This window comes from Periplaneta americana, chromosome 16, assembly GCF_040183065.1.
Source record: "Periplaneta americana isolate PAMFEO1 chromosome 16, P.americana_PAMFEO1_priV1, whole genome shotgun sequence".
Taxonomy (NCBI): domain Eukaryota; kingdom Metazoa; phylum Arthropoda; class Insecta; order Blattodea; family Blattidae; genus Periplaneta; species Periplaneta americana.
In genome coordinates, this window is record NC_091132.1 from 18,574,124 (window position 1) to 18,598,557 (window position 24,434).

Genomic DNA, 24,434 nt, shown 5'->3' on the forward strand with positions numbered 1-24,434 from the left:
AAACCAAGCACTATGTACCAAAGCCAAAGATAAACAATGGAGCATTTTAATAAAAAAAAAAACAGAAATTATTCCAGAAATCCCACGTAAATCTGCAGTAGCAAAATTTAGACTGCTTACACAACACGATTATTTGGCCAAACACTTGAATAAAATAGGAATTTACACAAATCCAAATTGCCCTCTATGCAACAAAGAAGAAGAAATGACTGAAGATCATCTCATAACCTGTGAAGTTCTACCTGATGGATCCACCACAGAGAAATATTGGAGAGCAAGAACACTAATGGCTTCGTTGCCAAAGCCCGGCATTAGATAACAACAACAACACAACATATTTGAGGAGAAAAATTCGCTGTGGCACCGGGGATCGAACCTGGGTCCTTGGTTCTATGTACCAAGCGCCCTGACCACTGAGCTACGCCGAATTCAATCCACAGCACCGGATCGAATCTTCCTCCTTCAGTGTTCCCCTTTGTGACCTGACTCCAGGTTAGGCATATATGTTGACGTATGCATGCAAGGGGATAATAATAAGACCAAGGGAAATACAAGGAGAATATGTGGAGAATAAAGCAAAGATAAGGAGAATGATAGGAAGACAAGGAAAACAAAGTGAAGACAAAGAGAAAAAAGTAAAAACCAGAAGGACTAAGTGAAGACAAGGAGGAAAAAGGGAAAAACAAGAATAACAATAGGAATACATTAGAACAAATGGAACGCAAAGAGAACAAGAAGAGCGAGGGGAGCACAAAAAGAAGAGGAATACAAGAAAAACAAGAAGGAAAGAATAACAAGGAAGGTTGCATTTTTATGTGACGATCAATTACAAAGATACCTTCCCATTCTTAGTGTGGAGAAAAACATACTAGTAATTCTACTCCAGAAATACTGGGCATAAAATCAGTAAAATATCTACGTCAATTACAATAATTGTTAACTTAATGCTGTTCATAAAACAAAGATAAATTTAAGTTTGCATTTTCTGAGTGCACACCTCACTTTCTGGAGCAACGTCACTTTCTGGTGGAGCATCACTTTCTGGTACAGCTTCATCTGGTGGAGCCTCACCTTCTGGTGGAGCCTCACCTTCTGGTGGAGTCTCGCCTTCTGGTGGAGCCTCACCTTCTGGTGGAGTCTCGCCTTCTGGTGGAACCTCGCCTCCTGGCGGAGCTTCATCCTCTATTTGAGCTTCACTTTCTGGTGGAACTTCATTTTCTTCTTGATCTGCCATTTGAATACAGTCTCATAAAACTGAAATAAATTCCAGAAACTGAAGTTAAAAGAGCGGGATACTTTTGTTAGTGTCACAGTTTCCAATCCTTTTGTTCACCAGGACAAATATTTGACATGAAATACAGTGTTTTGGAAAAATCGCAGTGCATTTTGTATAACAAGTGAGGTAGCTAAGTACCCTGTACGAATAAATTAATTAGTAGCATACTCTAACTGGAACAACTTGTCTTCTTACCTGCCTCCAACCTCTCTCATTCTAATCCACCCCTCTCTAATCATGGGGCTAGCAATACCAACACTTAGTAAATATGATTGTGGTAGCTGTTAGGTTACGTTCATTTTTTACGGTTTTCCCCTTCAAAATTATCTATAGTTCCTTCAATAAAACGGCGAAATTTGGAGTGAGACAAATGGCTATCGGGCTTGGACTCTCATATTCAGTTTTCTAAGCCCCAAGTTCCCTTGTAAGGACACGTTTTCGCGTACCTTTTAAATGCTTCTCCTACCATTTCCTCATTGACATTGACATTATTGACTGGGAAATGGTCTGCGACTTTTCTAATGCAGTGTACAATAGTATTATTCGGCTAGTAAATTGAGCATTTGTACAGCTATATCCCATATGGCGGAATAACAACATCTCATTGAAGACAAAGCTCAGACTGTGTAACACAAATGTAAAATCAGTCCTCCTCTATGGTTGTGAAACACGGAAAATTACGGATGTAATAAATAAAAAGATACAGACGGTCGTCAACAGATGTCTGAGACGTATTCTAAATATAAGATGGCCGGAAATAATAGCAAATGAAGAACTGTGGAGAAGAACTAACCAATCACAAATATGTTACCAAATAAAACAAATAAAATGGAATTGGATAGGGCACACGATGAGAAAGCCAGATGGAGCTATTGAGAAGACTGCAATTGATTGGAATCCACAAGGAGTAAGGAAGAGAGGACGGCCTAGAAAAACATGGAAACTATCAATAGAGGAGGAAGTAGACAGATGTGGGAAAAGCTGGAAAGAGGTGAAACAGATGGCTGGCGACAGAGTACGCTGGAGGAACTTTACTGCTGCCCTATGTTCCACCTAGGAACAACAGGATATAAGAAGAAGAAGAAGAAGAAGAAGAAGAAGTACAGTAGTATATGATTTCATACAACTAACATCTGCTAAGTGGGCTATATTACAGAACAACACAACATTTGTCCAATTGACATGAAAATATTAATCTGTAACAGAAACTTCATCATTGAAATCTTTCCTGGACCCCTGCAGGTCACCAACTGGGAACCTCTGCTGTAGAGCATAGTGAACAGGATTGTGAGCAACATATTAAAAGGTTCGCCAACTTCTTCCCCGCAGCCATCTGTTGAAGGTCTTTGACTCATCACCAAGTTGAAACATTCCTGGAAACTGTTATCAACTTTAGACTATTAAAATGCAGAGTGGCCTTGCAGTACTGTGGGACACAGGCGCCGACTTCATGGGTGAAGAGGGTGAGTGCCCCCAGGAAGTCATCACTAGGGGGGGCCTTACCTCCAACGAACTCACCGCTAAGTGAGTTGCCTAATCCATTACAAAATTATTTCGTTACCGTCAGCTCTATAAAAATTTGTTCTATAAACCAGCGGTTCTCAAATTGTGAGGCACGCCTTCCTGGGACGCGCCGTAACTAATAAATGAACAAGACAAGAATAACTTTTTTGCATTTTTATTTCAAATTTAAATTTTGATTTAAAAATATAATCAAAATGAAAGCATTGCGCTGCTCTTATAGTTCCATATTTTCGATCCAGAAAGCAAGGCGAGGAAATTAACACCTCAAGACTACCTGTATTGATATTCATTTTCGTATGTAATGTAATGCAAATTAAGAGACTGTAAAAAAAAAATTAATTATTTGAATATCAGTAGAACCTCTATTATCCGTGGTAATGAAGGAGATGGACTGAACGGTTAATCGAAAAAATCGGATAAACCGTACCATGAAATATTTTCATAAATTAATCATATAATACTTGGTTTCATAATTTGAAATTCCTACCATACTGCAACTATTGGTGTCTTCATACTACACAATATACAATGTTATGCTGGTTATAACGAAAACAGTGAAATACAGTAATACATACTACTTTGTTTTATTCTATTAAATTGCGCCTATTTCTAATGCCAATCTTGTATTCTGATGCGCTATGAGCCACAGTTTTTCCTTTCCCAAACAGCTCAACACGTTTTCTTTGGACATTTTGCACAGAATGACTAAATGATGCAGAGATTTGCAGTTGTGCGAAAGTTCTTGGGGTCATTTCTTTCAAAGCTGATATTGATATTTTACAAGTTGTGAAAAAACCTCCTCCCAAAAGTGTTTCTACTGCTGGTAACGGTAGCATTCATACTACATACTGTGTAACGGCCAGTGGCGTAGCGTCAATGTAAGCTAAAAAGCTTAGCTTCCCCAGTTAATAATAATTTCATAAGAAACCTGCAGTTTATGGAGAAAATTATTTATTAATTTTAATAGAGTTTATATTTACGCGTTAAATATTGTGATGCGGCAGCTCAGGATTATTTGTGATGCAGCAGCAAACAAGAAGCCTGCACACACCAGCTTCCAAGCAGACCGGTTTCTTCTGTGTAATCCACCCCGCAGATTTTCCATCCCTTTTAAACTACCCTAGTCGCAAGGCTCGAAAAGAAGCTAGCTTTAACATTTAAAATAAGTAGTTTCCGAGTTATCCCTTTTCGTCAGTTGTGTTCAGTTGAAGTGTTAGTGTGCATTGTGGCTGATATAATAAATAATGAGCGAAATAACAGTTCCTGACACTAATTTACTTGAATTTTTTTAGGACAATTGTATTATCAAGACTGACTTACGAACAAAAGTGTGATTTAAAAAACAAATGACCGACTCCCTTGCTGTCAATGAAGGACACAACCAAAGGACAGACGCATACTTACGTAATGATACTAATATTGTGATTTCTCTAAGTATGACAGGGAGTGAGCTAATGTTATACGTATACGTGTCTATTTGTTAAGAGATATGTGTAAACCGTGAAATCGTATTTTATTACGTCTCATTTGAGGTCATGCCTTATTGGTGTTACTTACGATGTTCCAACCAATCTTCGACTGCTGACTTGAAATTGACTACTATTTATTTTAAGACTGTATTTTTGTAATACATTTTCTCATATTGCATGAAAGACAACTTGAGTTAGCTTCCCCTGCTCAAAATTTCATGCTACGCCACTGGTAACGGCAAAGAATGGCAATAACCTTCCGTATAAAAAATGCGTGTTAACATATTGTACAGTACTTAGTATTTTTCTGCAGCAAAAAATAGCGAGAGAGAGAGAGAGAGAGAGTCGGATAATCCACCAATCGGTTAATAGGGTGACGGATAATCGAGGTTCTACTGTACTGTCATCGCTTATTTGAGACACATTACTATGTGCAACAGGACAACTTTTTAAAGATAGTTTCGCGGTAATTTCAAGTACTGTAGGCCTACATTAATCCTGTGCTGTTCGGGTAAAGGGATATAAGTCATTTTTTTGTGCAGATGGAATTTTGTTCCCCAGATGAACACACAAGTTAAATTATACAAGTGGGTGTGCAAAAATCAAAGAATACTACCAGTTGGTGTGTTTTATTTGTGTAGAAAATTATTTGTAATAAGGGTTCCAAGTTTAATTTTCATTTATCTCCGAACTCATTTTTATGACTTGACCTACTTTAGAGTGCCAATCGTGCCGTCACCATGACAACAGATTTTCCTTTTCCCCGCACTCTGTAGTCAAGAAAATAGAATTGACTTCAGAGAATCTATTATCTTTGATTTTCTTGCGTACAAATATTTGTACGGATAATTCTTGTTTTATCTATGTGATTCCTTTTTCTACACTCAGAGTATGATACAATAATCGTACGAAAGTATTCCGTTTCGGTTCGAAATAAATCGGGATGTGGCTGGTTGGGGACACAGCCATGGGTTTTACGTAAATACATCTGGGTTAAATCGACAGATCTATAGATCTTCCGTTTCGCATCAAAGTCAACGAGCTAGCACATCGAAGTCACGAGATATAGTGTCCGGAAATTTTTGCCCACGCCCAAAATGGCCGCCAATGCCAAACAGTGCCGGATTTAGGCCTAGGCAACCTAGGCAGTTGCTTAAGGCGGCAATTTCCAGGGGGCGGCATTCTCTCTCTCTTTCCCCCCTTCTTTTCTTTCCTTTTTTCCCCCCATTTTCATTTTACAGTGAAATTTGTTTTTAAAACACTTGTTCGTAAATATTTTCTGAAGTTTGTTCTTGAACACCTTGTAGAAGGCGGATATTGTTTTGTTATCGCATTGTCTCTGTCGTGGCGAGAAGGCGGCTGCATAATTAGCATCTATTGTGATGCCAGTATCACGTTATTATACTATGAAACTACTTAAATTAAATTATCGCAATGGACAGAGATTCATACAGGAGTCAGACAAGGCAGCGGCCTTTCACCGGTGCTATTTATTATATATATATATATATATATATATATATATATATATATATGAATCAAATAATTAGAGAATGGAAACAGTTGCCTCATGGATATATACAACTCAATAGACTTTTACAACTAGATTCATTACTTTTTGCAGACGATTTAGCTCTGGTGGCATCCTCAGAAGATGAATTACAACGTTCAATTTGTAATTTTAACAAAATTGGAATTAAATATGATATGAAAATCAATAAAGATAAAACTAAAATTATGGCCTTCTGCGGAAAATATCCTGTGCCTAGCAAAATATGTTTAGATTAAAAAATATTAGAAAGGATAAATTATTTTACATATCTCGGATACACATTATCTTTTTTTCAATGAAGTAGACATTTCACAGAAAATTTCTAAATACACCATAACAATGGGAATAATTAGCTAACACCATTATGAAACCTTCCCTAGTACAAAGGCATACTCGAATTCGCCTTTACAAGACCTTGGCGAGACCTGTACTTTGTTACGGAAGTGAGGCATGGACATTGAGGAAGAAAGACGAAAGCAGAATAACGGCTAATGAAATGAAATTTATGAAATATACAGCGGGATTTACGAAATGGGATCACAAACGCAATGAAGATGTAATGGAAGAATTACAACTATAACCTGTAATTAATCACGTAAAACATTATCAGAACAACTGGATAAATCATCTGCATCGCTTGCATAGAGATAGAATCCCAAAAGTCATGCTCCACTATCGTCCAAACGGGAAGAGATCTCTCGGTCGTCCAAAGAAGCGCTGGATTGAAAATTCAACTGTGAGATCGTAACAGGCCATTTGGCCTAATACTTGAAGGGAAGAAGAAGAAGAACTACTCAAATTTAACTGCTCGTATAAACAAGAATACATTGTTTAAAACAAATTGGATATCCGTTTATTATTTATCGCTATGAATGTAACCACAACTCTCAGTTACATTTCCAATATAATATAGGCTATCATCAACAATAGCCTACTATTTAATCACTTTCCAGCATATGCACTATTAATTCGATATGAAATGTTTATTCCGCAAAGAGTTGGAATTTATTTTTCAATTTACTTTATACTTCCAATCGAAGTAAGAAATTCTCGTAATAATATTATACCACTAACAAAACCAATGCTGAAAAATAAACCATAGCTTGCCATTCACAAATCAATTTTGTTTCAACAAGGAATAAGTTTGAATATGTTTCGTTGCTTCGATGGCATCGCTTTCTCTGTGAAGAAAGTGTGAATGAAGTATGCATATATTTTGATTCCAGTAATTTATTATTTTCTGAATTGTAACATTTCATTTAAAACTAATATCAATTAAACATGACCTGTATAATAGCTGCTCATAAATTGTTTGTGGGAGTTTAGGGGGGGGGGGATTTTTAGCACTGCCTAGGAGCGAAATGCGGCCCTGTCTCCTTCCATTTCTTCTTCTTTCCCCTGCTGTCTTTGTACGATGTGTTCCGATAACCTTAAAGACACGGATTTTCCTCATGGACTCAATCAAGAGTTCCATGTTCATTTTCAAGGAATCTGAAATCGCAATACGTGAGCGCAAAATAATTATGTATGGCTGTGGTTGGAAAACAACAATCCGCCTAAGTAGTTAGGCTACCCATTGCGGCATCTGATTGACTGGGGACGTCAGGATATCGCAGACTCGCCAGATTGGGCGCCTCTTCCCGATAGTGCGATATTGCGGAGCTTTGGGGAGACAACTACTGTATTAATGAAAAAGTGCCCATTTTTTAAATTAAATAACTGTAATAAGACTAAAAAGAACCGAAGTGAACATATTCAAAGTATAAGAAATAATACACAATATTCGAAAATTATGTTGGATTACAACAAAGTATATGATTATGTCTCGTGACGAGAATATTGTACGAAATGGAAATATAAAAATTGGAAATTTATCTTTTGAAGAGGTGGAGAAGTTCAAATATCTGGGAGCAACAGTAACAAATATAAATGATACTCGGGAGGAAATTAAACACAGAATAAATATGGGAAATGCCTGTTATTATTCGGTTGAGAAACTTTTATCATCCAGTCTGCTGTCGAAAAATTTGAAAGTTAGAATTTATAAAACAGTTATATTACCGGTTGTTCTTTATGGTTGTGAAACTTGGACTCTCACTTTGAGAAAGGAACATAGGTTAAGTGTGTTTGAGAATAAGGTGCTTAGGAAAATATTTGGGGGTAAGAGGGATGAAGTTACAGGAGAATGGAGAAAGTTACACAACACAGAACTGCACGCATTGTATTCTTCACCTAATTAGGAACATTAAATCCAGAAGTTTGAGATGGGCAGGGCATGTAGCACGTATGGGCGAATCCAGAAATGCATATAGGGTGTTAGTTGGGAGGCCGGAGGGAAAAAGACCTTTAGGGAGACCGAGACGTAGGTAGGAGGATAATATTAAAATGGATTTGAGGGAGGTGGGATATGATGATAGAGAATGGATTAATCTTGCTCAGGATAGGGACCAATGGCGGGCTTATGTGAGGGCGGCAATGAACCTCCGGGTTCCTTAAAAGCCAGTAAGTAAGTAAGTAAGTAAGTAAGTAAGTAAGTAAGAATGTTGGATTACAAGCCAAAACAAAGGCCAAGGAAACGATGGAGTATTGAACCGAAACAAGACAGGACCGTGATGATGATGATGATGATGATGATAATTATGATGATGATGATGATTATTATTATTATTATTATTATTATTATTATTATTATTATTATTGTTCATGAGAAAGTTACCTTCAACTGGCTCAAATTCAATAATTACAATATTAAGAAAACACTCATTGAAATATGTACATATTTACCGATGGAATGTTGAAACTATATTTTTTTCGTAGAGGGTACCAGTTTCGAATCAAAAGAAAGCAAGAATACCTCGATTTTGCAAAAGGAGCTCTTAAATTTTTTATAACATTTGCAAACTCGTATTTATGCAAAATGAATTTCTGTTAATTTATGATTGCTATCAAAACGAAAGGGAGAAATCTTCTTGAAATTGAAAATGATATCAGTGTGTGTGCGTGCGCGTATCTAATGTAAAGCTCAAATTTGAGAAGCTACTTTCTTTTTATAGGCTCATTTATCGCATTATTTTTTTTTTAATTTATAACTGAATGAATGAATAAATTGTTAATTAATGAAGCCACTGTGTCCCATGAAGGGCTAAGCCCTCCTACAGGAGGGAAACTCGATTGGTGTGGTTCACATGATGAACTATTTCACGTGAACAATATTCACATTCACATTCACTATGTGAGATACACTAAAGTTTGTCAAATTTTAGTTCTGTATGAGTTTGTTCACTATCTGTCTCCACTCGTTCCTGTTGCGGGCGATGGTTGACCAGTTCCCTCCCAGCTGCTGCTTGAATGTATCTGCCCATCTTCTTCTTGGCCTGCCTTGTGTTCTCCTTCCTATGTAGAGGTCCCACATGGTATTTTCCCGCGCCCATCTGCCTTGTTGCTGCCTTGCTACATGACCACCCCACTTCAACTTCGTTAACTTTATAACTAGCCTACTGAAATATATATATATATATTTTTTTTAGTTTTATGTTCAACGTTGTTTATGTTTCGAAATACTACAAAAATGTATTTTTTTAGTTGGTTATTCAATGACGCTGTATCAACTACTAGGTTATTAGCGTCGATGGTTGGTGATTGCGAAATGGTACCTTTGACGAGATGAGGCCGAGGATTCGAGGAGATCGCGACTCCAATTTTGGGATCCACTGCTCTAGACGTTACAGATAATGAAGAATTAATTATTTTATCAACCCAGTTTAATTTTATTTGAGTACATATGTCTACCTAGATTTATTAACTGTATGATAATGGAAGTCATGGTTGGATCCAACGAATCAGAAGGAGTATGCTTATTGACTCTTACAATCGAAGGACTCTAGACTCCTAACGCTTCCGCATGGCGCATGAATGAAACTTCAAATCCTCCCGCGTAATTTGAAAGGAAAATAACATTGCGATATTCCTATTCAAATGAATGAATAGGGAAAAGCATGTGTTTTGTACAGTTGACATGATTTTCTACAACGGGTGACGAACAAGCAATGCTTAAGGTGCATCGACACGGTTCAACTTTTTTTTTCAGCTTTACGCATTCAAGCAATGCATGCAAGATCGATAATAATAATGTTATGCTTTATTTAACGACGCTCGCAACTGCAGAGGTTATATCAGCGCCGCCGGATGTGCCGGGATTTTGTCCCGCAGGAGTTCTTTTACATGACAGTAAATCTACTGACATGAGCCTGTCGCATTTAAGCACATCGACCTGGCCCGGGATCGAACCCGCAACCTTGAACATAGAAGGCCAGCGCTATATCAGCTCGCCAACCAGGTCGACTGCAAGATCGATATTTAATATTAATATATACATACGTAGTGAAGATGACGTTCGAAACGGCGCACCATGTAGACACAAAATCCTAATGCATCTGAATTGAATGCGCGTTTTAAACTTGATTCTTTCAATATTCTTCACAGATTACATACGTAAGCGCATGGAAAATTGAACTGTGAAGATGTAGCTTTATGTATGGAAATATATAGTGCAGTAATGTTTCACTTCTTAGGAACGAAAATATATGCTGTTGGAATATTACATACTGTAACGTCACACCAATGATATTAGGGAAGACTGAATGAGCATGAAGCTAATAACTTTAATGTGTATATATTATATTTGATTTTTAATAGCATTACAATATTTTATAAGAAACACATTGAAGTAAACAAAAAAGCACCAATACTTAACAATTTCGGATGCTAAATTACAATTTCTTAATACGGTGGGATATTATGCGACATAGCAACGTTACGTGAGCAAAATATTAATATTTGTGACTTAATGTGAAAGCTGGTATTTTATAACACTGTCAGTATTATGAAAGATAAAAACTACGTATTATTATATTGCATTAAAGTATACTGCTTTCTACCCTGCTTTAGTACAATCTCTTGAAATAGTTATAACCTATTCTTGATAAGCAAGATGGTACGTGTTTTCAATAATATGCAGTATGTACATACCAATATATTGATTACATATGTTTCAGTGCCTTATATCATAGAAATCACTTTCATATAGAAAAGTAATTACATAAATATCACTTCAAAAACCAAAGTTCAATTAAAATATAAATAACAATCAATCAATAAGATAATATGAACATCGCTTTACTCATATTTTACTGTCGTCCTGATTCATACCAACTTTAACAATTTCTTATTATTCGTTGTAAGTGAATGATTTCATCATTATTGTGAAAATCTTCGTCTAGTCATGTCTGAAGTGATGATTAAAAGTTTAAATGATTATTTATATTAATTATTTTAATTTATTATAATTACAGGCATTGTATACCAAATATTACGAAGTTAGAAAAGCATAGCTCAGTACGAATTATTACCTTTTAGAAGTACGTCACAGTAAATTTGGAATAATAATGCTTATTTCTTCGATAATTCTGACGTCGAAACTTCATTTGTCTATTCTATTTAGTACTGTATAATGTAGAATTTACCAGCTTTTCAGCAGACAATTTCAATGGTACCCGCACATCAAATTTGTGGGCATTGTTATATCTCATTGTACGAGTACATCCTGCTTGAAATTAATAACAGCGGTAACATTTCGGTGGTGTTTTTGTTCGACTAGTAAAATTAGCAAAATATCAGTGAGTGTATAATGTCTATATTATCTATTATAATTGTGTTTTATTATGAATATATTATTGTTAGAAGGCAAAAATATTATATAAAATAAACAGCAGATTAATGTTAAATTGCTGGTTTCAAGCCGAATTCTGAATTCAATTTGCAAACTTCTTAAAATTATTAAACATTTTAAATGAAAATATGCGTTGAGAAACTGAACAAATATGGTGTTGCAAAAAGTAATTTATTTCTGTATTATCGGTACTTTTTAAAAATGCTTTTAAGTAGTGAAGTAGGTTTTAGTTATTTTACTACAATTTATTAATATACTAATATCTTACACATACAGAAATGACGTAAAACAAAATATATATTGACGTGGTATGATAAAGTAGTTTATACTCGTACTTACGAAGAAAGGAAAGAGCTACTTAACTGAAATGTTACACAAATAAACATATTATTAAAAATTTAAGAAGATAAGAAAAATATAATGCCCACTTATATTATAATAGTTAAAGTTTATTAAATTTTATTAACAAAACTTTATACATGTGTAATTGAAAATTGATACAATGGAAGATTGTAATAATTTACATTTTCTATTAAGCACTTATTTAAATAAAATGCTAACATGAACCATATGTAAATGCATATTATACCAAAATACTAGTATGGGAAGTACAAGTCTGTCAGTAGGTTACCTACATAAACACCAATATTTCAGAGGTTCGACAGAATAAATTTTATCTTGAGTACTTTAATAAAATTTATCACAGCGAATTAATTTACTACATAGAATGAATTTAGTTTCTATTTGTATGTAATAAGTACAGATATAGCATTTTAACGTTAAAAAATGTTCTATTTTTTTTTAAAGGATGAACTTTTAGAATCTTGCATGTTCTGGTAAGCCATCTCCGAGATCCTTTTCTTTTAAGATGTTTTTTCAGTAGATGTAATGTTATGACTCATGATATAAGCAAATACCTTACTATAATAATACCGGGCAGCTAGCAGTTCTGCGCGCTAACGGCGCAGATGCTGCTACCTAGGCGGCAGGGTGTGCTGAAACTCGCGCAGCAAACTGTAATCTACTATAATGTAGATTGTTACTGGGCTAGTAAATAATTATATTAATTATAGTGCTAAAAATGTCAGGATGTATATGTGCTGTTTATAACTGCTACAACTACAGCATTGCAATCTGCTCCAAATCATACTTTCGATTTCCGACGGATCATAAAACGTGAGTCAACAACATTCTTTAGTAGTTCTAATGCCTTCGACTCTGTGTTGATAGAACAATAAAAATTAGCTTTCTTATTTAGGCCTAATAAATGAATAGAAATTAAAATGTATTGGAAATTTTAAGGTTTTATCAAAGTAAGTTTTATTGTTGTCCACATGCCTTTACTAATAAGCATAATATTACTATCAAATTTATCTTTGCAGTTGTCAGCAATGGATGTATAATGCGTTACTGTAAATGCATTCTTAATGTCTGAATTAATTTTGTCTCACTGAAACAAAAAAAAAAAATATATATATGTAACAATTAATTACGGAAAGTAATACGAAGTATGCAATATTTCTCATAATATCCAGTTTTGATACAAAATAATAACATTACATTAAATACTATTCAACATTTCTTAAGTGCCTCATATACTGTATTATTCCACATTAGTACCCCATTGTCCACACCTGTGAAGTAAGGGTTAGCGCGTCTGGCCGCGAAACCAAGTGGCCCGGGTTCGATTCCTGGTAGGTGCAAGTTACCTGGTTGAGGTTTTTTTTCCGGGGTTTTCCGTCAACCCGTTACGAGCAAATACTGGGTATAACTATCGGTTCTGGACCCCGGACTCATTTCACCGGCATTATCACCTTCATCTCATTCAGACGCTAAATAACCTGAGATGTTGATAAAGCGTCATAAAATAACCTACTAAAATAAAAAAAAAAGTTCGTCACGTTTTAAACAATAATCAAATTCCCGCTATGTTATTTGTGAACGTAATTCCACACCGCTCTGCTAGATGTCAGGTCCGCGATATTTCGCACTCATGTCAATGCTGCTATACACAGTACACAGCTGTCCGGTGTTTTTATAATAAAATATTTGCTACAAATGTAACTTCAGAATAATAAGGGCTAAAGTGTAGATATGAATGTTACATTACGGTACTTATTTGTGCTACGTGTAATGATTTGAGTTTGAGATTGACGCTAAATAACCTAAGATGTTGATAAAGCGTCGTAAAATATCGTACTAAAATAAAAAAGAAAAGTACCTCACGTTTTAAACAATAATCTGATTCCCGCTATGTAACATTGTAAAATATCTTTGTAGAATGAAAAGTTACATTTGCTCGGATTAAATTTCTGGAAAAGGATCAGTTATCTCTAATGCTGGTAAATAGGAAATACCAAAAGATAAAAGTTTTTAACCACTTTCATATTTCAGATATTTTACTTTGGTGCTCCTGGTTTGTTATACTATTTCCTTTAATTGTCCTAAGCCAACTCTGTCCTGAGTGATATTTACGCTCTGTAAATTAAATACTGTAATTTTTATGCTTTATGCAACTTCATGAAAGCAACTATTATATTTTGTAACTCTAAAGTCTGAATAAAGCAGAGATATACTTAATATTCGATTAACCTTGGTGAAATTGCATGGAAGGTGCCGCCGCATGTGGTGACTGGGAGAAGTAGCAGGACTGCAAATCAGATGTTTCGATAGTTTCAGCGAGACTGGAGCAGTGCCTAGAGTGCAGAGGCTAATTTGCTTTTGTTCCAGGTGTCTGCAAGAATAATTGTCTAATGGATTTTTGCTAGCGTATTTAGCTAGCACATTATTTGAAACAAAATGGTAAATAATGTTGAGTGTATTGCAGTATACTTCAGTAATAATGCAAGGTCTCCATTAAGTTTGTCATGTACGTGATTTCATGTTAATAGGTCTCGGAGAGATAAAAACATACAAGGCTGCACGAAAATCGAAGATTTATCAAGTTACATCAGCATATAATGATTTATTTCTCATATAATATATAGGCCTACACTTATAGTTTTGTTTTGTGAATAAGTGAATAAGATTTCTCAACGCTTTGTGAAGAAATATTCAATACTTTGGGACTTCGCTATATAAAACTACAAAAATATAGTTTCAAACTACATTATTTTTGTTTTGGGTTGAAAATAAGCAAGACAGTCAGTCGATGTAATGAAAATGAGGAAAATTAAATTGATTTAGGGCGGAGTTACTGCACTGACGGAATATAAAGTGTTGTGTAAATTTTGTTCTGGAGTCGATACCAGACTTGTCATTTTCGTATTATTAAATATAGTCATGTTTGGCGTATTTTGCAATCGGTTTTTGAAATTGTTTCAAATCTCCGAAGTGATATTTAGATGTTAGACTACGGTACATAATTGCGTCTGATCACCTAACTGGTAAGTTGGAATGATATCACTAATATGTAGAATAGTTTTACTTTTCGGGTGTTTAAATTGTTTATAATTTTCATGTTAGTGTGATGTAGTTTTATTTATTGATTCTTACAATTTGAACATTAGTAAGAAATCATTTGAAAAGATGATACCATTCTTTCCAATTGACTTGCTACTTTTAATGGAATGACATAACCTATGTTACCGGTAATTAATATATTTCGAATGTAATGTTGTTTGCAAATGACACAGTACTGTTTATATTTATGTAATTATAAAATAGTGAAATTTAACGAAATAGTCGTAGAATACTCAGTAGATATGCGTTTTTTGACGTTGATAGAAAATTCTATTTTATTTAAAATGGTGTCTTCTGTAAAGTCTTTCTCAGTACATAATGACAGCTATCACTCACTTTCCCGTTCATATTTCTAAAATAAAACGTTTAGAATGATTGTAACACAACAAACATTTTTTTTAAATTACATGATTGCTGTACGTAGAGATTGTCGTTTACAAATATTGTCTGTTTAGTATGCATAGATAAATGTGTTGCAAGGTCGAGCAGTTATTCATGGACTAGTGTGAAGATGTATTGTGTTGTATACGTCTGTCACAAAATCATACATAGTGATAATGTGCTCAATATTACTTCATCATAGCAACTGGTAGTCTAACCGGTTACAAATTTGTTGTTAATAGCAGTAAATTTATGCACTGACTATGACATGCTTAATTTAGTCTCGTTATAATATGTGTAGTTCAGTAAAAGTGAGTCTACCAGTGTATACTCTTTAAAGTAGCTGTAGCCAAATATATTCCTGTGAAGTGAGCAAGTTAATTTCGTGTATGTGTTTAGGCAGTCAGATTGTTTGCTTTTATTGTTTTGTTAAATATATCCTAGGCTTATGCTGTAGGCTCACAGATATTTTGCACGATATACCTTATTTGCTTATTATATCTGCAGTAGTTAATAAGAATTTATTACCGGTCTTCCTTTGTCCTCTGTAGTTTTGTTAGTGTTAAAAATTTAGATTCTTAGGAAATCCCTAATGTCAATACATAAGGGACACACATTGATTGATACCACCACCACTATTACTGTCATCACCAACTAGGCCTACCACCATTGTCATTATCATTCGTGAATTCAAGAATTGTTAGAAAGTTCTTTCTTCTGCAGCCGTAGTAAGATTAATTTCAGGATTTCTTAGGCTACAAGATGAGCACATGGTATTTTTGGATGAAAAAAAAATTATCTAGAAAGCATGATTATTTTAGTAAAGTGTTTATAATAACCCATGAGGATTTATAAAGTATAAAGATATTTTTGTTTTACTTACTAGAATAAAACGAAAAAATCCATAGATGCATAGCTTTACTACACTGCAAGCTATACCGCATATCTTTACATAGAACTGCATGTGGATGTGATCACCTGTCGACAAGTGCATAGCTTCACTATGCTGCATAACCTTACATAGAACTACATGTGGTTGTGATCACCTAACGACAGGTGTATAGCTTCACTATGCTGCATATCTTTACATGTGGATGTGATGTCTATTGACAGGTGCATAGCTTCAATATGCTCTATATTTTTACATAGAACTACATGTGGATGTGATCACCTGTCGACAACTGCATAGCTTCACTATGCTGCATATCTTTACATGTGGATGTGATCACCTATTGACAGGTGCATAGCTTCACTATGCTGCATATCTTTACATGCGGTTGTGATCACCTATTGACAGGTGCATAGCTTCACTATGCTGCATATCTTTACATAGAACTACATGTGGTTGTGATCACCTAACAACAGGTGTATAGCTTTGCTATGCTGCATATCTTTATATAGAACTACATGTGGTTGTGATCACCTATTGACAGGTGCATAGCTTCACTATGCTGCATATTTTTATATAGAACTACATGTGATTGTGATCACCTAACGACAGGTGGATAGCTTCATATGCTGCATATCTTTATATAGAACTACATGTGGATGTGATCACCTATTGACAGGTGCATAGCTTTACAATGCGGCATATCTTTATATAGAACTACATGTGGGTGTGATCACCAATTGACAGGTGCATAGCTTTACAATGCGGCATATCTTTACATAGAACTACATATGGATGTGATCACCAATTGACAGGTGCATAGCTTTACAATGTGGCATATCTTTACATAGAACTACATGTGGATGTGATCACCAATTGACAGGTGCGTAGCTTTACAATGCGGCACATCTTTATATAAAACTACATGTGGATGTGATCACCAATTGACAGGTATGTAGCTTTACAATGCGGCATATCTTTATATAGAACTACATGTGGATGTGATCACAATTGACAGGTGCGTAGCTTTACAATGCGGCACATCTTTATATAGAACTACATGTGAATGTGATCACCAATTGACAGGTATGTAGCTTTACAATGCGGCACATCTTTATATAAAACTACATGTGGATATGATCACTAGACATCGGATTTTTAGGCACTAAAAATTGCAGTTTTAGGCGTCTAAAATAAGCTAAAAGTTTGTAAAATTAGGCTCTATTTTAATGAAAATAGGCATTTTAGGTACATCAAGGTATCATACTTATTTCTTTCACTGAAATTTTTAGTTCTACACTAAAATACGCACAAAAAAGTATGTTTAAACATTAAAAAAGAATACTATATTATATTTATAAACAGAGCTGCACAAATTTAATATATTGAAACTAATGAAATAATGATTATTGATATCAAGATTACTCATTTTAAGTTATTGAAATTCAGTTCCATGCTCAGACTTTATTATAATTATCTGCACAGTACACCACCAGAATTTTTTCTAAATTCTCCACAGTTAACCTTTGCCTTTTGTCACTGAGAATCATTTTGAAAGCAGAAAAACTTCTTTCAACCGAAACTGATGTGAGAGGCGCAAATTTTAAATTAGGTACAATAGAAACATCAATACTTACTGGAACATTTACACTTTCCCCCGATATCACTCTTGATACTTTTTCCAACAATGAAAATCCTACATTCTTATTTAATACGTTGTCCCACTTATTTTTAACTTTTTTCCCAGTTTCGCCCAAAGCAGAATGTATGTTCACTTGAGCTTCCTTTACTATTGCTATTTGGCTACAAAGAGATTGTTTTTCACGTTCTAATTGTTCAATGCTTGCAGGTATGAAAGAAAAGTTTGATGTTATGTAGGCAATATCGTTTTTCACTCATGAGTCATTCAGACAATCTTTCACTGCTTTCACACATGCTGCACTATCAGTTTCAGGTAATTTATCAATAACTGTGACCACTTCTTTAAAATACTTAGAATAATACACCACTGACTGAATCCAGGTTCCCCATCGTGTAACAACTGGCTGAGGTGGGAGTGGGATATCTGGAAAGTTCTCTCTGAATATTGAAATCCTGGATGGGGCTTTACAAAAACATTTTTTTGTGTTAGAAATAAACGAATTGACAAGAGGAAATTCATTCCGGATTGTTTCAGAAACCCTGTGAAGGCCATGTGCTAGACAGGTTACATGCGTGAGGTTAGGATGAAATGTTTTAAGAAGTGGAGCTGCAGCAACCATGTATGAGGCGGCAGCATCAGTACAAAACAACAGAACTTTAGAATCGTCTATATTACCCTTGTATAAAGACTGTATGCCTTTATTTACAAAATAAGCAATGGCTTGGCTATTCACTTTCGAAAGTTCCTTAACACATACGAGGTGTGGAATCGAAGGTCCATCAGGACTAAGTTTTCCTACTACCATATTTGCTATATACCTATTCATAGGATCTGAGGTTTCATCCACAGAGACCCATATGTAAGAATCACCTATATCCTCCCGAATGGAAGCTAAAGTTTCATTGTATATTCTAAGTAATTTTTTTCTTAGGGTCGACTCAGATGGGATATTTTGTTTGCAGTATTTTTGTAAAAACTGTCTTAAAACCGGATTTTCAATTGCATTCCAGGGAATGTTAGCAGCAACAAACGCTCTGGTTAAATCAGCATAGAAATTGCTGCTGAGATTGGATGGAGTAGGCTGTGTTAGTAAAGTTTGTTGCAGTTGATTTTTCTGCTGAGCTTTAGCCTTATGAGCCGCTCCTTGCACATGCTGCTTTAGGTGGCACTTCTTTTCTTGCGAAATCTAAAAATGTAAAGTAAACTGAAATAAAATAAAATCCTAATTGTTGTTTTGCCGTATTTCTATCACAAAGTTAGTGGGTTCGAACAATCAAAATTTTAATGACCTGCAAATACTTTAACTATCGGAATTTAAAAGGTTAAAGTGTAGTGGTCTTAAAAAGAATTATACCTCAGGATAGCTCAGTCAATGTACAAATATTATAGGCCTACTCATTAAAATTAATAGAATTTATATATTTCAACTATTGTTACATACCTGTTTGCTACAAATCTTGCAGAATATTATTTTTCCATCATAAGTGAATTCTGAATATTCTGTTAGCCATTGCTGGATCAATGTAGATTTTGCACTTATATTTTTCGGCATTATCGCGTTAAACTTCACAGGAAAACGTCCTACCGCTCAAAACTTCTCAACACAAATAAGGTGAGGGAAAGAGCAACTGTTAATGAGCATTCAAATGAACCGTTGTTATTGAGATTCAATTGGACAAAAATACAAAGTTCCACTTATTGTTGAATTTCCTGGTAGTGTTAACACTAGGAGGGCCATTCTTTTAAACATTTTCTAACGATTTACCCTACTAATTCGCAGTTTTACGACTTTTCATAAATATTTCAAAAACACTCTTTCTCCAAAAATTGTGATTTTATGACACTCTGAAGGGCAGTACAGCTAATCGGTTTCAGACCGAAAACAGTCATTTTTATAGTATAGTATATCTCTGAATCGGTAGCAGCACATGTTGTGATTGTTGCCTGCTTCAAAACTAAGGTTGGTTCTTTGTCGGCATTTATGCCTCCAAACATGTTAAATTCGGTGAAATCTATTGTGAGTGTCGTGAGATTCAAAACATTTTGTTTCCTTTATCAATGGTTTCATGGCCGGTGTGAAGCAAACTTTCCACTTTTTATATGCCTTAAATTTCGCAGTGAATGCATGTATAAATTATAAAAAGTAAGAGTAAAATGCGAAACTTTACAGTGAGTTAGGCATTTTTAGGCGAATATTAACAAATTAGGCTCTAATAACCGTTTTAGGGCATTTTAGGGCACTATAAAACTCTTTGAATACCTTTCAATTTCCATGAAACACAAATATTAATAATTATTTTTACTTTTCTCCTAAAGAAACAAAATAGGCATTTGCCCTAGAATCCGATGTCTGGTGATCACCTATTGACAGGTGCGTAGCTTTACAATGTGGCATATCTTTATATAGAACTACATGTGGATGTGATCACCAATTGACAGGTGCGTAGCTTTACAATGCGGCATATCTTTATGTAGAACTGCATGTGGATGTGATCACAATTGACAGGTGCGTAGCTTTACAATGCAGCACATCTTTATATAGAACTGCATGTGGATGTGATCACCAATTGACAGGTATGTAGCTTTACAATGCAGCACATCTTTATATAAAACTACATGTGGATGTGATCACCTATTGACAGGTGCGTAGCTTTACAATGTGGCATATCTTTATATAGAACTACATGTGGATGTGATCACCAATTGACAGGTGCGTAGCTTTACAATGTGGCATATCTTTATATAGAACTACATGTGGATGTGATCACCAATTGACAGGTGCGTAGCTTTACAATGCGGCACATCTTTATATAGAACTGCATATGGATGTGATCACCAATTGACAGGTATGTAGCTTTACAATGCAGCACATCTTTATATAAAACTACATGTTGATGTGATCACCTATTGACAGGTGCGTAGCTTTACAATGTGGCATATCTTTATATAGAACTACATGTGGATGTGATCACCAATTGACAGGTGCGTAGCTTTACAATGCGGCATATCTTTATATAAAACTACATGTGGATGTGATCACCTATTGACAGGTGCGTAGCTTTACAATGTGGCATATCTTTATATAAAACTACATGTGGATGTGATCACCTATTGACAGGTGCGTAGCTTTACATTGTGGCATATCTTTATATAAAACTACATGTGGATGTGATCACAATTGACAGGTGCGTAGCTTTACAATGCGGCACATCTTTATATAGAACTGCATGTGGATGTGATCACCAATTGACAGGTATGTAGCTTTACAATGCAGCACATCTTTATATAAAACTACATGTGGATGTGATCATCTATTGACAGGTGCGTAGCTTTACAATGTGGCATATCTTTATATAGAACTACATGTGGATGTGATCACCAATTGACAGGTGCGTAGCTTTACAATGCGGCACATCTTTATATAGAACTACATGTGGATGTGATCACCAATTGACAGGTATGTAGCTTTACAATGCGGCACATCTTTATATAAAACTACATGTGGATGTGATCACCTATTGACAGGTGCGTAGCTTTACAATGTGGCATATCTTTATATAGAACTACATGTGGATGTGATCACCAATTGACAGGTGCGTAGCTTTACAATGCGGCATATCTTTATGTAGAACTACATGTGGATGTGATCACCTATTGACAAGTGCGTAGCTTTACAATGCGGCATATCTTTATATAGAACTACATGTGGATGTGATCACCAATTGACAGGTGCGTAGCTTTACAATGCGGCATATCTTTATATAGAACTACATGTGGATGTGATCACCTATTGACAGGTGCATGGCTTTACAATGCGGCATATCTTTATATAGAACTACATGAGGATGTGATCACCTATTGACAGGTGCGTAGCTTTACAATGTGGCATATCTTTACTTAGAATTGCATGTGGGTGTGATCATCTATTGACAGGTGCATAGTTTCACTGTATTGCTGAATTTACGGTTCACGTCACTTAAAAACAATACTATGAATCTAGAAAAATCTAAATGATGATAAATCATGACCAGACAGCTGATTTTGATCCCTACACAGCAACAAGACGTCATTTCCCTTGACATACAGAGGGGACATAGCAATGAGTTTAATGACATCCCTGCAACTGACGTACACCTGACTTTCAATATTGGGACCGAGTATCTGCTGCCTGATTATGACATCTTAGGAAAATTCGTGACAAATTAGCGTCCTGAAATACATTAAAAAATGTAGGACTGGGGTCTAAAATATTAAAAAAAGCTTTATTAAAATAAATAATTCATGTTTGTTCGATAATCTAAAAGTTTTACAATTTTAATGTACTGCACTTGATTTCCTATTAATCGATTAATCAATTATCTGATGAGTTACTATGGCTACAATTAGTTCATGGAATGGACGAAAAAAAGGGATCTATTCTTAACTGCATCTTCAAATAATTTTTTTTAAGTATGTACAATATAAATGCATATAAATTATTTTACATTATACAAAACATACTGGGCAAAACTAGTTACATAGGAGAGATTTGGAGATGGCAAAAAAACTAAGCCTAGAAATTGAGGCCAGAAAACTTTGTTTACCGTTCTAAAACAACCCTACCTTGGCTTGGCATTCATTGTTAAATTTCGAATAAGTCGACTTACTCTTACCTTGTCTATTTTCCTCTAATACGTCATACATCAAAGAGTAGCGACTCTGCAGATAATTTGTCTCAAAAATGTTTAATGAAATATGGGGTATTTTTTTCATTCTTCGACTTACCTTGTAGGAAATTGTTGGAAGATGGTTTGCTTTTTGTTTGTTTAAATGAAGTTTAATGTTTTAGTAAAAATTATTACCATTTCACGTGCAGCGTATTAAGATAAATTGACCTGTAGATACTAAATATGGAAAAAATAAATTCTTCTTAGATCAGGAGAAATTTCTGAAGACTGATAGGCCTAATGACAGATGTGTTATCAGAAAACGCATTTTCGAGTAAAGAACATGTTTTTTTAATTTGTCATTTTGCGATGCTTCATCAACTGTTAAGGTTATCTAGCATCTGAATAAGATGGTGATAATGCCAACAAAATGTCAAGGGTCCAGCACCGAAAGTTACCCAGCATTTGCTATCAATGGGTTGAAGAAAAATCCCGAAAAAAAAAAAAAAACGTCAGCCAGATAACTTATCCCAACCTGGACTTGAACCCGGGCGCACACATTTCACTGTCAGGCATTCTAAACATTACTCCACAGAGATGGAGTAAAGAACATTTTGCAGACATGACCATGAAGTTTTTGAGTTTTTGCGCGTTTTTTTGACGCTCATATTTTAATCAAAATGAAAATTGATATCTTCATTGTGAATATGTTTTTTTTTTTAAGTCGATATTCTGATATTGATATATTTTATATTTATTGTGTGCTGTGCTGAATTTTAAATGTTTGGTTTTTATTCTTCCAGGTACTACTACTACTAATGTAACAATGACTCCATCATACAAAAGACATCATTAAAATGCGCAGAACCTTCCTCTCAAAAACAATTAATCTTTTGTCTTAATGAATGGAATGTGAACCATGGAAGTGTCTGAGCTGTTGAATCGGCTGGAATCAAATCAACCTGAAATTGTAGAAGAAAGCAAAAAAACATTTCGTGAAATCTTCCTTACTAGTAAGTAGTCCTATATTTATAATCTAAGTGAGATAGGCGCGTGTTACATGTACAATGAAATTCACTCTGAGACTTGTCATATATATTGACCAAACTCACCATTAATCTACTGGTGCAAACCAGACCAAGAGTGGTGTATTTTAGATGGATGAAGGACTCTATAATACAACTCCCTTCGGAAGGGGAAAAAAGCCAGAGGTCTCGTATCATAGATTTAAGTCATTCAAAGAAATCTTGTCCCTGAATTACGTGGCTCTAGGCAAAACATAATTAATTCCTTTTATTCTTATCTGAGCGTAGGATGTTTGTGAAGTGTCTTATTGTTTTCTTTTCCTTTCCGATTGCCTTTACTTCTTTCAGTGTTTCCTTTCTGTAAATCTCCTCTTCTAGAATTCTTCTCCATCTCTTCTTTGGCCGGCTCCTTTTTTAATATCTTGAGGATGTCAGTGAAACTTTTCTTCACTCAAGGACAAATTATTGTTTTTCCAAATCTGGTATAATTGCATGAAGCTTGTTTGTTTTTAATTCCTTGGTTTATATCTTTGAGTGAAATGGAATTTCTGGAGAGGTGCACCAAGACCCATCATTGCAAGGGACGAAATGATGAAATTTATGTATTATCTACATTTTCTTAATTAGAAACTTAATTTTTTATATACAACCTCATGTTATTACTGTTAATACCCCCTTGGTTTAATTAATGAGAGTTCAATAGCATTTGAGTTATTTTTTTTTTAATTTTGACATTTTTAAAATTGATATGCTCCCACAAATTATGTTACAGGCCTGAAAAAATTTGTACAGCGTCTTTGATATGTATATAATTTAATAGCAGAACTGTAATTTGAGTTT

The 24,434-nt window shown here is 35.0% G+C and overlaps 2 protein-coding genes across 3 annotated transcripts in view; one reads left to right on the forward strand and one right to left on the reverse strand.

The window, feature by feature from the left end:
* The window catches only part of LOC138716320 (synaptonemal complex protein 1-like), a 67,569-nt gene that overhangs the window by 23,576 nt on the left and 19,559 nt on the right, over positions 1–24,434 (reverse strand). The window contains exon 2 of the mRNA XM_069849275.1: positions 998–1,254. Coding sequence (XP_069705376.1) covers positions 998–1,234 — 237 coding nt within the window. The 5' untranslated portion in view covers positions 1,235–1,254. The remainder of the gene's footprint in view (positions 1–997; positions 1,255–24,434) is intronic.
* The window catches only part of Tsc1 (tuberous sclerosis 1 protein hamartin), an 83,720-nt gene continuing 73,485 nt past the window's right edge, over positions 14,200–24,434 (forward strand). For both annotated transcript variants that reach the window (XM_069849272.1, XM_069849273.1), the window contains exons 1-2: positions 14,200–14,351; positions 23,373–23,582. In XM_069849272.1, the coding sequence (XP_069705373.1) occupies positions 23,489–23,582 (94 nt within the window). In that variant the 5' untranslated portion in view covers positions 14,200–14,351; positions 23,373–23,488. The remainder of the gene's footprint in view (positions 14,352–23,372; positions 23,583–24,434) is intronic.